The sequence below is a fragment of the Pangasianodon hypophthalmus genome, chromosome 16 (assembly GCF_027358585.1).
Source record: "Pangasianodon hypophthalmus isolate fPanHyp1 chromosome 16, fPanHyp1.pri, whole genome shotgun sequence".
Taxonomy (NCBI): domain Eukaryota; kingdom Metazoa; phylum Chordata; class Actinopteri; order Siluriformes; family Pangasiidae; genus Pangasianodon; species Pangasianodon hypophthalmus.
Genome location: NC_069725.1, coordinates 14624821 through 14643521, shown reverse-complemented (window position 1 = coordinate 14643521; position 18701 = coordinate 14624821). Strand labels below are relative to the sequence as shown.

Sequence of the window (18701 nt, the reverse complement as noted above, 5' to 3'; positions counted from 1 at the left end):
CCATCTTGAGTGGTTTGTTGCTTTATTTTTGTCTCATCTGATCCTGGCCGTAGTCCACGTTCCAGTAGTGCCTAGTGAACTGCAGGCTTGTACATTTATGGTTAGATGAAAATAAAGGCTTTTACTTTTGGCACACCTTCCAAGTAAGTTTGTTGGGACCGAGGTAGCAAAAACATTGGCAGTGACTCCAAAACACTGCCAATTTCTGCAAATCTCCAACAATGATCTTTAAAGAAATTTTTGCCTCTCTAGCCATGTTCACTGTGCATGGGGTAATTTTATCTCATGAGCTATGGAATTATATGAGAAAGCACCATTTAACAAAAAAAGGGGGAAAGCATTTAAAAATGCTAAAAGGTAACATTGATCTCTAATGTTCTGGTGAAACTACCTGCAAGTACACAATGCTAAACCACTTACTCCTTGAAAATAAATTGATTACTGGCTTTATAATTGAATTAATATTAATTAAGTATCCTAATTTATTGAGTTTTCTGTCACTCTGTACATGGCCATCTATCTCTAATGCTCACTCACATTTCTCTCCTTTTATCTTGTAGAGTGTTTGGGTTTGTAGCTAAGAAGCCAGGCAGCGTGGCAGAGAACGTGTGTCACCTGTTTGCCGAGCTCGACCCGGAGCAGCCTGCCATTGCTATCGTTAACTTCATCAACAAAGTCATGCTGGGGCCACAGCAGCGCTAGAGGAAGAGGGAGAAAGAGAAGAACATCAATCCCTCACAGACAAAAAAGATAGTGTGGCTCATGGTTAAAAAGCGTTACCAAAGCACCGTCTAGCCTAGTCTGCCATGTTGATGAAGTGCTTCAAGACCAAATCAGAGTTAAATGAACTAAACAGTGATACTGATATCAAAATACTGAAATATTGAAAGTTTAATAACACATTATTAGAAGTCACAATCATTGAGGTAGGAATATATTGAGCACTGTTGATTTCTTTTATACAGTATGAAAAGTATCTTATAATAAGACAGTACATGCACTCAGAAATACCAAATAACTCCACAGCTGACAATCATCAGTCTTTCTTTATGTATTTCCTTAACCAGCTTTAAGTAGTTAAATAGAGACTAGCTGCTATGGGTGTCTAATCTGGCACCCGGTATAAGAGAGTACAGCAGAATGTTTGAGAGAGTCCGAGTTTTCTGGGAAAGGTGGCGTGAGGAAAAGTGGGTCGGGCTTGTAGACAGGTGTGTGATGAGCAGGCATACAGTGGTGGTACCAGGGAAGAAATGAGGTTAACTATAGTGTAAATAGGTTCATCTGGAGTCAAACGGTTGTGTATTTTTCTTCATTTAGAAACGAAGTTAAACAGACTAAAGAATTTATCACAATAAGCTTTCAGCTTCCGTTGCAGTACTCAACATGGGTCATTTTATCGCACCATTATCAGCCTGCGAAGATAGACGAGCAGCGTAAGGTTTTTTTTTTTTAATACTCTGCCCTAAAAATTTTAATTTCAAAATTTATATTAATGTATTTCATTTTCATGTCATAACCATGTTAATGTAAAAAGGAGGTCTAAAGTTTTACTTAACTAAAAAGCTTTGCTGAGCACTCATATTTATAAGCTTTATTCAGTCATGTTTAAAATGTCATGTATTTTGTTTGCATGGATCAGAGTCATTATGGCTTTCTAAGAAACAGACATGTCCGACAGCTTTAATATATTGTACTCTGTATTTTCTTGTTGATCTTTGTATTTAGTAATATATTCACTCAGATGCAGCTCAGAAAGTGATTTTAAAAATACTTAATGGAAGGACACTTTTATATTAAATGGATTTTTAAACTGCTATTTTTTCAATATAAGCATAAATGAATATAATAAATGTAAAGCTGTGGTACCAAGTAGATGCTTTTTTCAACGTTTATTTTTTCTGTCATATAATGTGTATTTTATGTGTAAAGCCAACATTTTCAGCTTAATCAATCGACTTATTTTGTCCTGCTTCAAGCTAGATTTCAAAGTAGAATCATGTTTCCAAGGAAATATTCACTTTTAACTAAAAAAAAAAAAGTTTAAACTATTTAAACGGTGCACATTAAAGCTGCCAAAGGCTTTCAAAATGGCAAAAAAAAAAAAAAAAAAACATCTAAAGTGTGTTTCTTCACTGATTACAAGGTCTGCACACATTCCTTCAAGAACTACCTGGTCAAAGTGATCCACAGGATGATTGTCACATTGCATTGCTTCAAATGTTTTGGGAACAGAAACCTGAACTACTGAAAAGAAAGAAAGAAGTAAACAGGGGCTGAAACCACTTCCATACTTGTGTACAAAGGCCTAGTAGAAGGAAGTGAAGGCAATTGGACTGTGTATTATAATCTTAAAGAAGTTTTTCTACTTATCTAAGGGGTTTTGAAGTTATATAAAACGCAACAGTGTCGACGTACTACAAGACACTGAAAATGACCCTGGATGACTGAAAACCTACAGACAGTACAAATGTTTCTGTCTTTCACCATCACTTCCAGAATGAACCCAGAAACCACAAGTCACAAGAATTATGGCTGCTTTATAACAGGTTCTGCGATTGCTACACTGCAAACTGTTTGAATCAACCCACAAATTTTACACTTGAAAAGTTTGAGAAAAGATGAGACTTTTCATAATTTTTCGTACTTTATGTCCAATCAGATTTAAACATTACACATTCATGCAACGTTAAGGACGCTCAGCACAGTCCACTGAGTCCTGACAGCTGTAAGGCAAACATTTCAGTTGTGGGTATATCAAAAGGGACCATGTAAACAAAGTACATATCATAAAAAGCAATTTACAATCTTTGGTAACTGCGGCTGATATCTATAGCAGGGGAAAAACACCTACCAAAAGACTAGCCAAAAATGGTGTTCCACACAAATACAGAGACCTTCGCTTTAAATCACCGTAACCCCTCAATAGAACAAACATTTTGGCTGTTCTTTTGAGATGTTTCTATGTAATTTTATATTGTAACATTCTATACAAATAAGTGGAAACAAAAAAAAAAAAAAAAAATCAAAATCTAATAATTACAAAAAAAAAAAAAACATTCATCAAGTGCTGGTTATAAAATGTTCCCCTTTGGTTTTGGTTCTACTAGGAAAAGAAAAAAGAAAGCAAAGTTCAAAAGACATTCACAATTTCAGTGAGCAGACCTATAATTATTGGGCAGGCACATACTTTAGGTCAAATGTGACTCAATATGGTGACTAACCGCATCATTTTGAGGCAGTGGTGATTAAAAACAGTTTAGCAGATGCGAGAAGACTCATACGCAGGGCGAATTAAAGTTCCCAGAGTTCCTACACATACTACAATAAAACTGAACAAAGTCTGGTCCTAGGTGCTTCTAGTGTCAAAAATAGTATTTGCGATAATCATAACATAAATCACCTGATTACAGTGATTAGTTTCTGCATCTAGGTAGTGTGTAGTGCTTATTTTAAAATGTAGACTCAACACACAAGCAATAGCTGAATAGCCCTGAACATCCTGTGCTAGTCTATGGGCTAACCATTACGTGTATGAGCTCGACACAGAGGAGCCCTTTAGTACCGTTGAGGTCAATCCCCTGCATACAAAAAATGACAGGTAGCTCCAAGAATAAATAGTTTGTTCCCAAGTGGAATATGTGGACATTCTCAAAGTCTGCTGGTTCACTGATTAGCTGGTTAAGTGGCTGCGGAATGGCTGGGCTTCAAGAAAAATCAGCGGGACGAGCAGTGTGTGGCTCGTGCTCGTCAGGATAATCCGCGTCGTGATCGATATCAGGGCTGTGTCCATCATCCATCTCTGGAGACATGGAGCTTTCCAAGTACTCCCTCTCCATCTCCTGCCCTTTATATCCAGCATGTTGTCTGTGCACACACAGTCAAGCAACATCAGTCAGAAAAACAGCATCAATGAGTCTGCAAACTTTACATACATAACAGTGACAGAAGCGCTTAGCATATGATACAGTGGATATATAAAAAGTCTACACACACACCCCTGTTAAAATGGCAGGTATTTGTGATGTAAAAAAATGAGACCAAGATAAATCATGTCAGAACTTTGTCCACTCTCAGTGTGAAATTACAACCTATAAAAATTGAGTGAAAAACAATCAGGATTTTTTTTAAGGAAAAATAGGAAAAATAAAGTTACAATAACCTGGTTGCATAAGTGTGCACACCCTTTTATAACTGAGGATGTGGCTGTGTTCAAAATGAACCAATCTCATGTTCAAAAGTAATAATCATACAGCTGTCATCACTGAAATTATTCTAATTAACCCCAAATAAAGACCAGCTGTTTCTGTAGGATTTTCCTGACATCATCTTAGTTTCATCTGACTGCTGAAGCCATGGTCAGCAAAGAGCTTACAAAGACTGTACAGGGTCTCACTGTTGAAGGGAGAGCGGTACAAAAAATTTCCAAAACATTAGATGTATCATGGAACACCATGAAGGCCACAAGTGAAGAAAATAGAGCATCACAGTGACATCACCAAGAACAGGACGTCCCTCCAACATTTACAACAGAACAAGACAAAAACTTACTAGGGAAGCTGCCAATAGACCTACAGAGACATTAAAGGAGCTGCACAAATATCTGACAAGTACTGATTACTCTCTGCATGTGACAATCTCTCATATTCTTCACATGTCTGGGCTATGGAGTAGGATGGCTAGATGGAAGTCCTTTCTCACAAAAAAACATCCAAGCCCAACTAAATCACCCCAAACCATGTGGCAAAATGTGTTATATCTGATGAGACCAAATCCAAAAGGTATAAAAATTCCATAATTCCAAAGGGTATGTTAGGTCCAAAAAAATAAATAAATAAAAATAAAAATGCACATCACCAAAAGAACACCATACCCACAGTGAAGCATGGTGGTGGCAGCATCACGCTTTAGGGCAGCTTTTCTTCCACCAGAACTGGGGCTTTTATCAAGGTGGCGGAAATCATGAATAGCTACAAATACCTGTCGATTTTAGTGCAAAACCTTCAGCTGTCTGCTAGTAAGCTGAAGATGAAAATGAATTTCCCCTTTTAGCATGACATTGACCCAAAGCATACATCCAAATCGACAGAGGAATGGCTTAACCATAAGAAGATCAATGTTTTTGAATAACCTAGCCAGAGCCCAGACCTGAATCCAACTAAAAATCTGTGGGCTGACCTGATGTGGACTGTGCACAGGAAATGCCCTCACTGCCCAGACTCTTAGCCAAAAAGACTGAATGGTGTAATATAATCAAAAGATGCTTCAATAATGTATTAGTTTAAGTTGTGCACACTTGTGCAACCAAGTTATTGTAAGTTTTTCCTAAAATGTTTCTGACTGCATTTCACTTAATTTTTATATGTTGTAATTTCACAATAAGGGTGTGAAAGGTTCTGATATGGTTCATCTTGGTTTCATTTTTTTCATCACAAAAACCTGCCATTTTAACAGGCGTATGTAGACTTTTTATATTCACTGTAAATAAAAAGTCTACAGATAAATCTAATCCTTTCTGAAATTAGAAAAAAATGACTAACTTGAAGCCAAAAACATTAAAAAAGAAATCAAACTATATCGATCCCCGTGTAAAGAGGTGAGTGTAAGTAGGTAAATAGGTAAGTGAAAAGTCACTCACAGAGCAGACACAGGAGAGAGATCAAGGCTGGAGTCACTGTGGGAGCCATCTTCATGCTCCTGAGCACTCAGTTCTTCATGCATTACGCTGGCCAGGGTCTTGAGGCTGGAGCCTCCTACAGAGGCAGAACCATACAGCGGCAAGCTGCTGTCCACCATCACAGCCTGGGGCGAAAGCAACACACGTCACACCAAACTGCCTAGAAACTCTCGTGTAAGACAATGATATTTCACCTGGAATCTTATTAATCAGAGTTGTTAATATAATTATTTATTTCATTTAATTTACTAATTAATCATGATGATAATAACTTCCTTAAGACGCATTAAATTTGATCTATTAATGATTATTAAAGCTACATTATGATAACATTGGGCCTCATTTATCAATCTTTTAGTAAAGTTGTGTATATATGTTTGTGTAAGCCAAACAGAACTAAAATTTTACTTTGGATTTAGAATCGTTTCACAAACGCTGTTTTTCCTCATACTGGCGTGCTTATGTTGATCACCCGTAAAGTGCAAAGCACACTCCTGACACAACTACTTGGCATTTAGTGGCGCCCATAAAAGTTCAAGTGCACAGACAGCTGGGAGCACATAACGAAGGATGAGTGTAAAGGCTGAAAGACAGAAGCGGAAATTATTTTGACTCGCTATTATGCCAATAAAAGTATTTAATAATATATAATATTATATTAATAATAATTATAATTCACTCTGGATAAGGCCGTCGGCTAAATGCTGTCCACAAAAAAAAAAAAAAAAAAAAAAAAGTCCACCGAAAGCTGCCTGGGATTAAATTTCAGAGGCGTAGCTGCTCATAGTCCCATTGAAGACCTACACAGGTATAATCCCACACAGCCTGTACAGCTGCAATACCACTGGGCAACACCGCTCGCGAACTCGTACAAACTGTCCACCATCGAAATTTCTTGTGTAAACGCTCATAGATTGATCCAGCTTGAAAAATGAGGCCCAATGTGTGTAAGATTTTTTTTTTTTTTGTTAAATATGGGGGGAAAAAAAGATAATTGAGTAAGGGGGATAGAGAGCAATGTTTTTGAGCTGTTGGGTATCATGGACACTGAGTCACAATTAATGGAACATTTGTACACTTACGCTATATGCCAGTTTAGAAATGCCAAATATCATAAATTAAATTTATCTAAAATTAAATCTTAAAATAAATTTTAAGCATGAAATAACAGACTCTGTGACGGGCGAGAGCCGTAGCCCATTAGGAGAGAGAGTGAGAGTGAGTGAAAAATTCTGATACTGCAAGAAAAAAAAATCAAGAGCTTTTTTCTTGCTGAAAAGGTTGTCCAGTCTCTAATTTAGTGAGAAACTCATGGTGGAATGATATCATGGTAGGAACATGATTAGTAAGTTTAGTGAGATTAGTCATCTGATTTATTCTTGACGTGGAGTTTGCATTGTTACCCAGATGAGAACATGCTTAGCTAAACAAATCATGAGAGCTGGGAGGATTTGGAAAATTTCTCTGTATTCGTATATTTCAAACTGGGTTATAACTGGCAAAAGGGAAATTTAAGCCTTCATTTTTGGCAGGTTGGAGAACAAAATACATAGATTATATAACAAAATACACAGAGACTACAGATCAAGTAAATAAATAAATAAATAAACAAACATTGTAAATGAACATGTATTATAGTTTCGTTATCTTCACTATATTTTAACTAGCTAGAGTTAGCAGGCTAGCTGCATCTATCAGCCCCGGAGGGGTGAAGCCTCGACATTTTACCCTGTGGGTCAGTAACACGCCATGATATTACAGCAGAGCACCCCTTTTTCCCCCCATCCAGGGTTTATATTTTATATTTAGTTGATTAGATCGGTACGGTATTTGGTACTCAGCCAAAGTGGCAATCACATTTATGTGCACAATAAACGTTTTTTTGTTCTCATACCACTTCTGCAATACTGAGCAATCCTGAGTCGAACACTTGAGCTGCATCCCAAACTGTATAATACTGTACTAAATAGTATGTCACAACACCATTAGTGTCACCGCTGTTCAGGTATATTACTTTGTGTGCAGTGTGCAGTTTGGGACAAAGCCTTCAGTTCTACCCCAATGAAGCTTGCAACAGCAATTTTCTAGCTTTAATGAAATCCATGAGCATCCTTCCATCATGAATTCTCAGTGACGAAGCAGTGATGAGCTAGTAATACGCTTGTAGTCTGACACTGTGGTCTTTTAACTTCTTAAAAAAAAAAAAAAAAAAAAAAAATGCTAGCACACAGAAATAATAAAACATCCCAACATTTTACTTACTTGGAGAGCAGACAGAGCAGGGCTCTGGCCAAGACTTGACTGGATGTTCTTCACCAGAGAGGGCGATCTACAGAAACAGAAGAATGAATTTACATTGGGAAAAAAATTTTACATTAATTGCAAATGCAAACAACGAAATTTTTATTCCTCAGCCACTGAGTGGTGTTTTCTGGTCGTCCATTTGACCGTCCGAGATTCTCTTTAGTGCAATATCTCTAGAATGTGTGGTTGAATGTTTGTAGGATTTATATGGAATTACCATTGCAACCAGCAGATGATCTGTTTAGAGTTTAGAATTTATCTAAACAGAAACAAGGTCACAGCAAGGTCAAATACCTGAGATTCTTTCTTCAATAGCTTCCTTCCTGTTTAAAGTATATCAAGGATATTTCTGGCATATAAATTTAATTAACAAGAATAACTAGTCTTGCTGCTGGTGGAGGCATCCCTGTGTGGAATCGAATGGTTCTGCTTACCCAGTGATCTTCTGAGGTCTTCTCTTCTGAAACTCCAGTTCATCCACAGTCCAAACAGCTCCTTTCACATTCTCCACTCTCACAAAGCACTTGTGGAGACTGAGGTTATGCCGTACTGCATTCTACAAGCCAAAGAGATGAAAGCATTACAATTCCATTAAATTGTTCATCTTAAGCTGATCTCATAAAACACAATGGTGATCAAACACTAAAACAACGTAGTACTGAAACATGAATGTAGTACTGTAGCAAAAACTCTACCTTCCATGTTGCTGCATTGCGTCTGAAATATGCAAAGGTCCGAGTGAACCAGTTGTATATTTCATTTAGTGTTAGCTGCTTTTCTGGGGATTCAAAAATCGCCTGCAAAAAGATAAATTCAGCATAATGTATTTAATCTATCCACTGATAGTTACACTGCTTTAAAAATATTAAAGGAATTATTACAGTCATGTACACAATTTACAAACCAGATCTCAGTGAACAAAATGTAATAATATGAGGCCCCACTTTACATTATGTGTCTGATAAATGTGTAGCTACATAAACTTACACAAGCAACTATAATGCAACCAGCCACAATGTTTGCGCTGTTACAAATGGATTAAAGCTGGTTTAAAAGGAGGTTTAAGGGTAAGCGTGGCATGTGGAGGTGCACTGACAGGGTGACAAGCACACCTCCATAATCCTGGCAGCACATCTTGTGTGTCTACAGTGCTGTGCGTCAAACAGCCTTCAGGCGAATGCTGATTAACTGAGTATGAAAGTGTCGACCCTAGAAAGTATTTCCTGTTTTTTTTAATCCTGAAATGCATTCCTGGGTCTTGGATGCATTTTAGCTACAGGCACCTCACTACTCATCTGACTGTTTATAAGAAACCCATTTTAGTGATACTAGAGAATGAGTTCATCTGGGGTTAATAGTTCAGTCTGGCTGCAAATGTGGCATGCAGCACTATAATTAGCACTGTGAAAAAGCATCCAGAAAGGGCTGTATTAAGGAAAAAGATTCAAGCACATGCAGTGAGATAAATGGTCTAGCTGTAGCTCCACTCATCAGCATGGGCATGAACCACATGCTCACACATAATTGTATTTTATAACATAGCTTCATTAATAAAATATCAGATGGCAGGACTTCAGCAATCCCACAGTGTCTTATTTGGCCAAACTTAAGTTTCGGATATTACTTCAGATAATAATTAATTAATATTTCTAGCCATGTAAGGTCTGAAAGTTCAGTAACATATTCTCAATTAATAGACAATATCCACGCTTGTCCGATGTTTAATACTTTAATACCTAATAGTATCTGTTATTTAGAACCTGGAAGCAAGCAGCAGGAGACCTCATCGTATCGCATCCGGTACTTTGCTTCTTCTCTCCAATTTTTCCATGGTGAAATGCAAGACTTTTATTCAGTTTTTTATTTTATGCCCCCTAGTGGACATGGTGGCACCTATGTGATCACCCACACACAGTGCTCTCAAGTGTAAACAGATACACAGGAGTATTAACCAGACCTAAAGAAGGTCAGTTTTGGCTCCAAGTGAATCTTGATAGTTCTAACAGCGCATCAGGTCTCTCACAGATGTATTTTTCAACAAAAATTTTCTTTCTGATAGTGACTGTATCTACATACTACAGGAACTGACCACTTATTTTAGAGTGTTAATTCATGTAGAAGGTGAATAGTTTCTGTGTAATTAGTATATATGTACTGTCAAATTCAAATGGATATTAACATAATTAATCTTAATCTGATTTTAGTTAGATATCTGTAACAGTGCAAACGTCCACAGTAGTTACATTATGGTTGCCTGTATAATTTATGCTTAACTACATAATTATTAAGGACACTTAAGATAAAGTGAAGACATTACAAAGAATTCCAATACAGTGTGCTACTCCACCTAGAGTAATGCCTGCTGTAGCAAGCAAATGCTCCTTACCTGCCTTATCAAAGCTGCATATGTAAACGGGGGTCTGACCTCAGTGCTCAAATAGAACTCCTTATTCTGCACAATGTCTGAGAAGCAAAAAAGGGAAGCGGACAATTTAGTCAAAGTTATGCCTGAGTTCAAAAATCCTTGTAACTCATATTCCAACTAATCTAGCACTGGTACTGAAAGACAGTTACAGTGTTAGATTTAGAAGATAATTTATTTTGATATCATACCCTAGAAAAAAAAAAAAACCTGCAGTCCCTAGTGAGTTAATGCAATTATGTGCAAGTAAACTTCTAAGGTTATAAAAACAAGAGTCCTGTGATTTTGACTAAATGTGTTTGTAGAGGAGAACTGACCTTGGTCCATAGCCAGGTTGCATTTGTCAGAGTAGCGTTTGCGAATGGGCCCCACGGCGTGCAGGCTGCTGGGGATGATGACACTGGGAGTCTGAGGGAGTGGTGTGAGCGGTGTTGATGGTGTCGTGGCACTCTGGGAAAGGCTCATGGAGGGAGTGGGCTTGGGAGCTGTGGCCTTAGCCAGTGTGAGGTTGGAAACCAAATTCACCTTCAACAACATACACATCCATTACATTTTCGGCCAAATCAATGACTTTGAAAATATGAAAATCCATTTCACGCAAATTGTGATGACAGAGAAGCCACAGAATTAAAGACAATAAGAAACTGATTGATTTCTCTTAAAGAACTGACAAGGACATTATGTCACCTAAAACACTGCAATTCATTTCAGTGAACATTACAAAACAAATGCAGGTACCACACAGTTTAAATCTTTTACAGACAGATGCTGGCCACTACTAACTAGCATACAGCCTAATTCATAATGACCTGCAACTGCGATGCCATCCAAACATGTAACTTTCAGTTCCAATTTCAATTTCTGGCAATTTCATAGGGTCATCTATCAGTCAATGAAAGTTTCTAAACATACTAAAGTACTCTATCTGTACAGGTTTGACATAACAGTTACATCAAGCAAACCATTAGAATTTGTGTCCATTACCTTAAAACCATAAGACACTAAGCTGGTCTGCGAGGTGTGCTAGAGAACTTACTGGCTGTGGAGTTGGTTTAGGCTCAGTAGATTTGACATGGAGGTGGGCCATCATGGCCTGGAGACGTTCTTTGTCTTTTGCTAGCTGTTTGGCAAACAAACAAAGACGACACAAAGATAAATCACCTGCTCACAGCGCTGCTACTTCTCAAATATTCTTTTCGTTCTTCATATATAAATGAGCTGCTCTGAAGTTTAAACATACAATGCTTGGTTATTATCTAAAAATAACATTTTAAATTTTAGATTTTTTAAACATATTATTAGCACATTATAGGCATGTTATTGACATATTAGCACACTGTAAAATCACTCTCATTTTAAATAAAACAAAAACAATGCAAAATGCCTGGATTAGGTTAAAAAAAAACATTTTCTGCTGTCTAATGGCATTTCTTCTGCTGGAACCACTACTCAATATAGAATGAAAAAAAAACAGGGTGTTCACAATAGGGAACTGAAAGAGTGACTTTATAAGTTTAGCAAACTGCAAAAAAAGAAAAATACCTGCAGTTCAAGCTGTTGAACAACCTGCATCTGAACTCTGCACTGAGCTGTGCTCTTGTCATCCAGTGCATGCTCACTGTTTAAATGCCTGCAGGAAAAAGATGTAATCAAGGATCATTAAAAAAACAAACAAGAACAACACTGGCTTATTACAGTGACAGGTTGCTGTAAATTTTTTAAAAATCATTTATATTTATTATGATTTATAAGAAAATATAAAGCTGGGCCAAGTGATGTTGCTGGAGTACTGTGATTATAACATTAAGCACTAGGGGGCAGCTTAGTCTAAGGTGTGCTATGACCTGACGTTTTGCATTTAATCTGTCTGGTTGTAGGTTTCTGAGGGAAAAACTCAGGTAAGGACTTATGGTGTAAGTAGAATTTGACTGTCCAGTTAGACCAGAATATTTAATATTTGATGAAAATAACACTTTATATAAAATCAGACAACTGTATCATTAAATATTTTTTTAAAAAATGCGCTTTAGAAACCATATACCTAAAATTACAACTGTAAAAACTGAGCAAACGCCAAATATAAACACTACAATCCATTTCAGTGATTTCCTGCTAAGAAGACAAGCAGTTAAGAAAAAGCATTTCATACACAAGAAGTCATCTGCTGTGCGCCTCTTATCAATGCTTAATAGTAAAAAACTCCAGAAGGGAACAACAAAGAGTTACACGAGAGAAATATTAATGTACACAGAGAGCACTCAGGGCGAGGCCAGGATGATGTGTGCTAGTTTAGTGTGTTTTTAATAGCCTGACTTGAGTGGAGCTGCAGAACAAAGGCAGTGTTGTGGCAATAAGGCAGGGCGGAGACGCAGAGAGGGAGCAGGGGTCAGGGTCAGCGCAGGGGGCACGCATAAACATCCTCCTGCTGTTTGTTTTGGGAGGGATGGGCCACCATCACCATGGGTACACTGTTTATCACAGAGCAGTGCAGCTCAACCCTGAGGGGCCCCACCACTCCTCCACCACAGGGGAAGGAGGGGAAGAGAGAGGGAGAGAGAGGTGGGGGATTTTGGAAAAAGGAAAGAAAGAAAGGCAAATATTGAAATGAGCCGACAAAGAGAGGCAGGAGGAACAGGAGGAAAAAACAGAAGGAAACAGAAAAAGAAAAAGAAAGAAAGAAAAAACAGAGACATTTTGGGTTTCTTTGTAAAGTGCTGTAGAGGAGCATGCATGTGTTTCAAACTTGAGAAGTTTAATTAAACAGGCTTTCACTGGAACTGATGGTCAGAAAACTTCAATCTATACTCAGTTTTCTTCAAGAGCAGTCAGATTGTAAGCCAAACTCAGTTCTAGGGTGTAAGTCAACCAAGCCTTTAAACAACTGTGCTTGGTCAACTGAAAAAAAAAAGACAGGAAGAAAGAAAATGAGTTATTGCCTAAACACAAATAAAACAAAACATTTAGTTACTCTGTTTCTACCTACAGTGGATTAATGCATAGTGCTCATTAGAAGAACAAGACATTACTAGTAAGGGACAGAGAGGAAACAAGGAAGAGACTCACTTGAGGAACGACTGGAAGTCTCCTAACACAGCCTCACAGCCAGGCCACTTACACACACCGTGGCTATAGAGTGGGTGATTGCTCTGAGCCTCCTGTGAACTGTAACACAAAGCAAAAATCAAATTTAAGTCAGTTTCCGACTACCTGATGGCAGTGAGCTCAATAGTTTTGTCCATCAGAGACTGAGGTAATAAAGATATGTGTTCTGTCCATTTGCATGTTTCGTTTATGTTCCGCCATTGCCAATACAGTATTTTTGGCTGTCCCGTGAGTTTCGCATCAGCGTATGCCGTCCTCCTATTGGTATTTTTAGACAAGTGTCATAGTAGTGGTCACACTCAGAGATATTAATACAGAAATGTCTGACACTGCCAGAACTTATTCACTGGCGGTCTTTGGTTGCAAAGAAGCTAAATCAGCCGCCAGTCAGTACGGATGCATTCTGAGACCACTGAATTCAACTCACAGCCAAAGAATTTTTAACAATGTGCATAGATTCTACATGTCTCTGTACTGAACTGGAGAGATGAACACTATATATTCCTTTAAATGTATGCAAGTATTTTTGATAAGGTTTTTTTAATTGTAATAAATTTGCATCAATTAAAGTTTGCATTTCTCTCATGTTCAATGTGAAATTAAACACAATTTTTTTTTTTCCATAACGTTTGACAAGGGTTCTGAACCTGACCATATTCTTGCACTATGTGAGACAGGCTGGGGGAAATGGGAGCAAAATATTCATTGAATATATTATAGTCTTCCATCTGATGTAACTGGAATACACTATTGTATTTAAGAAACCATAGCTGGGATGTCCCTTCACTCTTTATATGTTCCAGACCGGTTGCTCTGCCTCATATAAACAAATTATCTCACAACCTGCACAGTCAAAAATGATACATAGTACATTTGACTATGAAATGATGCAGCTTTAAAAGAGAATGCAAATACAATAAAATTTGTTTACAGAGTTATTTGCTCACTGAACCAGATGAAGCTCTAAAATTCCCAACCCACACATCAAAGGCACAACAGCACAGCAACACATTAAACACAGCAATGACTCACTCCTATAGAGTTTCAGCTACCTCTGAGCTTATTTATGTGATTCAGTTTAAATCTGTGTAGCAGTTAAATTACACCAGTGATTTAATCAGTTTTCCATAACCAAAGAACTAAAGCAAGGAAATAAAACCGGCAGATTTAAAAGAAATAATTCACATCTCAACACTCTTTTCATTAGTGTACTGCTCAAAGAGAAAATGCAGGTAAAGGGGCAAGATTTTAAAACTCCATTCAGTTATGGTCAGAGGGAAAGAGAAAGAGAGAGAGGCTCTAAAAAAAAAAAACAAAAAAAAACCAACAACACAGTGACACATCTCCATCGCCAGTAAGAGGAGGGTGAGGCCTCGCTTTTCACGCCACTGGATGCACTTAAGGTTTTAGTTGCAGGCGCCACTTTGCCAGGGCAGAATTTACATGACACATGAACCTGACCACACAGTCCTTGAGCATTCACCCTGAACTAATATCAGCCACCACAACTTCAGCCAAACAATAACAGACACACAGCAGAGAGGACGGTTCTGAGGACACACAACGCAATGACAGTTGTCCTTAACTTTGCTTTGCACTAATCTGTAACCACAACCTTCCAGTATCATACATCAATAAACAAGCAGTCAGTATTTTTTTCAGCAGCTCCCTGATAAGTATAAATACTGTAAACAGGTAAACAGTTCTGCTCAGAAACAAAACGGGGTACGGGAGACAAATCTTGAGAATAAATACATGCACTAGGCCTCGATCATACGGGGAAAAAAAAACACTGAGTTAATTTTACTATATTTACCCACTGTAGTATGCACTGGCATGGCATGAGGAAATACCCACAAAATACTAACTGGGAACAGCAAGAGCCACGATAAAGCATAGATTTGTTTCTGTTTTAATTTGCATGCTGTGGCCTTCTAATATATCAGCCTTGTAGAGCCCAGCATAGTGATAAATCAACTGACACTGCCTTACACAGTTCTAGGACTCATGAACATGGTTTAGTTTCAATTATACGACAGTTAGTTTCAACCATGCAATCAGACCGGGTGAAAAGCATTCTAGCCATGCTGTGATAGCTGATAAAAGCCTCAGCTTTGTCACCAAATCTGTATCATTTTGCTGGCCACAGGTTGCTAAGTAACAGAAACAGTCATGTTACTCCAAGCTGTTTCGAATCATTAACCAACAAAATTAGAAAAGATTAGAAACGATTGCATGACTTACATCATGTAGCCTACTTTGGTCAGATTTGGAAGATCAGTGTGACTATTATTATTGTTATTTTTAATTTTATTATTGTCGTCACTTTCGTCATTATTATCATTATACATTATTATTATCATTACAGAAGTCTAAGTTATAACTGTGACCGTTGAGTAATGTCATAACCTACAGTTCATGTTTTGTAACATCTGAATCGGGGATGGGTAAACTACAGCCTGAAGCAATTTTAACTGTTGCTTGAGTAAAGTAAAGGTGTAAAGTAACTTATTCTATGTACCATTTTTCATATATTTAATTATCCTTGCTGCTAGATGACAGACAAATGGAATACCAATTCTTTTGCCAGTAAACCTGCACGGAAAATGAAAAGTGAAATTTCTCCCCAATAAGTTTACACTGAAGACAAAGTTCAAAGATTGGACTTATAAATACGTCTTCGATGTTTGTTTATAACATCTATATATCTTGGAAGTAAAGTGATGCAGTGTTTAAAGAATATAATCTCAGTTGGTCGTTTTCTACTATGTTAGCTGTGAAGCTGAGAAGCCGATTAATGAAGATTCCAGACTAGTCACTACTTTACAGACTCAGCACAATGTATTTTTGACTCCTTTCCACAAAAAGAATATCGTTACTTATTGCAAAACAACACAACATTCGTCATGGAACTACTTATCTGTGGGAGCAGAAATAGGCAATATTATAGCCAATGTTGATAACTTGTTTATTTTACTTTTGTCCTTACTTTGTAAACTGGTGTATAAAAGCAGTACAAGACTCGAGGTTGCATGTTGTCACAAATAACATCACAGCTGTGATGATCCCCACCACTCCCCTTTGTCCTGCTTATGTCTGCCATCAATTCACAGACATGATGTTATTTTCAATAACACACTTCCTGTCATGTTCTAGGGCTTAAATATATCTACAAACCAAAGTCTGGAAAGTATCAATAAATAAGTCCTCAGGAAACAGAATAGAAGTGTGTGCATGTGGTTTGTACATCAGGCATCAATAGGCCTGCAGGGTATAAATTATTGTTCTAGACTGTCAAACATTTACAAAAACGAATCGTGCCCTAATAGGAGACTTGCCAGTAACCTGCGCAAGTGAGAATATGTCTGTCTGCAAACTCTTGCTTAACTTGTTTTTTCCTTCCTGCACCACAAAATACCTGAAATACCAAATGAAACTGATTCGACTAAAGGCATTTATAATTTTAGCCTTGAGGATGAAAACAAGGCTAAAAAAAAAACTGTGCTGCAAATTTAATACTTACAAACTGATTTCTTTATTATCTAAGCCAGAAGAGTTTACATGATAAAGAACCAGACAGTAAAGATCTTTACCCATGTGTGAGACTGGGCTTTGTGTTAGCGGTGGTCATACCTCTCTCTCCTGACCGGCCGGGGTGTGTGGTGTCCGTTGGTACTGGGGTGCTGGTTAACAACAGGCGGTTTAGAAGAAGAGGGTGACTTGTCACCACTGCTCTTTTCCTCTGATCTAACCTCTGTCACATCTTTCCACAACTGTTGCAGCTCTGCAGGAATCAGACCTGTTTAACAAAACTGACTATTTACCACCTAACCTAACTATAATCTTGCTTTTATAAGTTTAGTCAAAATTTAATATCTAAGTTTCTCATTTAGGTTAAGCAGTCTCTATATCCAGTATTAGATAAAAGTATGTTCAAAACTTCAGCTGAGCTTAACAGGATATTAAATCTGTGCATGCATGTTTGTTCTTACTCTGGGGCAGTGAGGTGAGCGCTGTGGCCGGGAGAGCCAGCAGTCCTTGCCTCTGCAGATGCTGCTGTTGAAGAGAGAGGAGCTGCTGCTGGACAGCCATCTGCTGGGCAAGCATCTGTTGCTGGAGACAACATTCACACAGCACAGTGTCACTGCACCAACAAGTACCAAACAGGCTACCCAAGGCAGCACACTGAAGTCTGTAGGTCAGGCTGCTCAGGACTGTTGACACCTAAGCTATGAACCAATTACATTAAAATCTTTTATCCTGTTTAGGCCCGGTCATTCCATGTCTCTTATGCTTGGAATGTATTCAGATAGCATTTTAACCACATGCATTTACACTTGTAGTCAAATGCATCTCCAGTTAGCCAGATTTATATCAGATTGCCGAATCACGCTTCATATACAAATCAGCTCATAACCACCAACTGCGTTGTTTCTTATTTCCAGCTGTTTTATGCAAAAGACAGGAGCCACATCAAAGATCACAATTTTGGGTGGTGTTTTATTCTCTTAAAGGCACAGACTTTGGCAGTCATGGACCATGTGGCTTTTAAAACTTATGAGGAAGGAGTTTGGGTTGTCATCTGGAGAGACTGATGCATGTATGTTTGAACAATGACTGGCTAAAATGTATGTGAGACCTGAAATGGTTTCAACAACTGGATTGAAATATGTTTGAATTGAGTCTTGGGTGCATTTACAGTTGGGGTCATAAGTTTACATGCGCCATTCAGAATCTTTTTTTAATAATAAAAAAAAGACAGATCATAAAAATTGCATTTTGTTTTTTATTTACTACTGCCCTGAATAAGCTATTTCACATAACAGATGTTTGCATATAGTCCACAAGACACAATAATAACTGAAGTTACACAAATGAACCAGTTCAAAAGTTTACATACGCTTGAGTCTTAATACTGCGCGTTGTTTCCTGGATGATCAACGACTGTTTTTATGTTTTGTGATAGTTATTCATGAGTCTCTTGTTTGTCTTGAGCAGTTAAACTGCCCACTGTTCTTCAGAATAATCCTACAGGCCCTGCACATAATTTGCTTCTCCAGCATCTTCTGCATATTTGACCCCTTTCCAGCGGTGGCTATATGATGTTGAGATCCATCTTTTCACACTGAGGACAACTGAGGGACTCGTACACAACTATTACAAAAGGTGCAAACATTCACTGATTCTCAAGAAGGCAAC

The 18701-nt window shown here is 37.8% G+C and overlaps 2 protein-coding genes across 11 annotated transcripts in view; one reads left to right on the top strand and one right to left on the bottom strand.

Annotated features, from left to right (window-relative positions):
- Positions 1 to 1872, top strand: part of tns2a (tensin 2a) — a 40731-nt gene extending 38859 nt beyond the window's left edge. For all 4 annotated transcript variants that reach the window (XM_026921048.3, XM_026921047.3, XM_026921051.3 and 1 more), the window contains one exon: positions 561 to 1872. In XM_026921048.3, coding sequence (XP_026776849.2) covers positions 561 to 702 — 142 coding nt within the window. In that variant the 3' untranslated portion in view covers positions 703 to 1872. The remainder of the gene's footprint in view (positions 1 to 560) is intronic.
- Positions 1873 to 2625: 753 nt separating this feature from the next.
- foxp1a (forkhead box P1a) overlaps positions 2626 to 18701 on the bottom strand; it is a 42334-nt gene continuing 26258 nt past the window's right edge. For 6 of the 7 annotated variants that reach the window (XM_053240787.1, XM_034311901.2, XM_026921208.3 and 3 more), the window contains 12 exons: positions 17495 to 17615; positions 17136 to 17301; positions 13464 to 13562; positions 11943 to 12030; positions 11437 to 11520; positions 10718 to 10925; positions 10365 to 10441; positions 8674 to 8775; positions 8413 to 8534; positions 7937 to 8003; positions 5636 to 5799; positions 2626 to 3864 (listed from right to left, as the gene is read on the bottom strand). In XM_053240787.1, the coding sequence (XP_053096762.1) occupies positions 3705 to 3864; positions 5636 to 5799; positions 7937 to 8003; positions 8413 to 8534; positions 8674 to 8775; positions 10365 to 10441; positions 10718 to 10925; positions 11437 to 11520; positions 11943 to 12030; positions 13464 to 13562; positions 17136 to 17301; positions 17495 to 17615 (1458 nt within the window). In that variant the 3' untranslated portion in view covers positions 2626 to 3704. The remainder of the gene's footprint in view (positions 3865 to 5635; positions 5800 to 7936; positions 8004 to 8412; positions 8535 to 8673; positions 8776 to 10364; positions 10442 to 10717; positions 10926 to 11436; positions 11521 to 11942; positions 12031 to 13463; positions 13563 to 17135; positions 17302 to 17494; positions 17616 to 18701) is intronic. The other variant, XM_026921210.3, reaches the window with a different exon arrangement.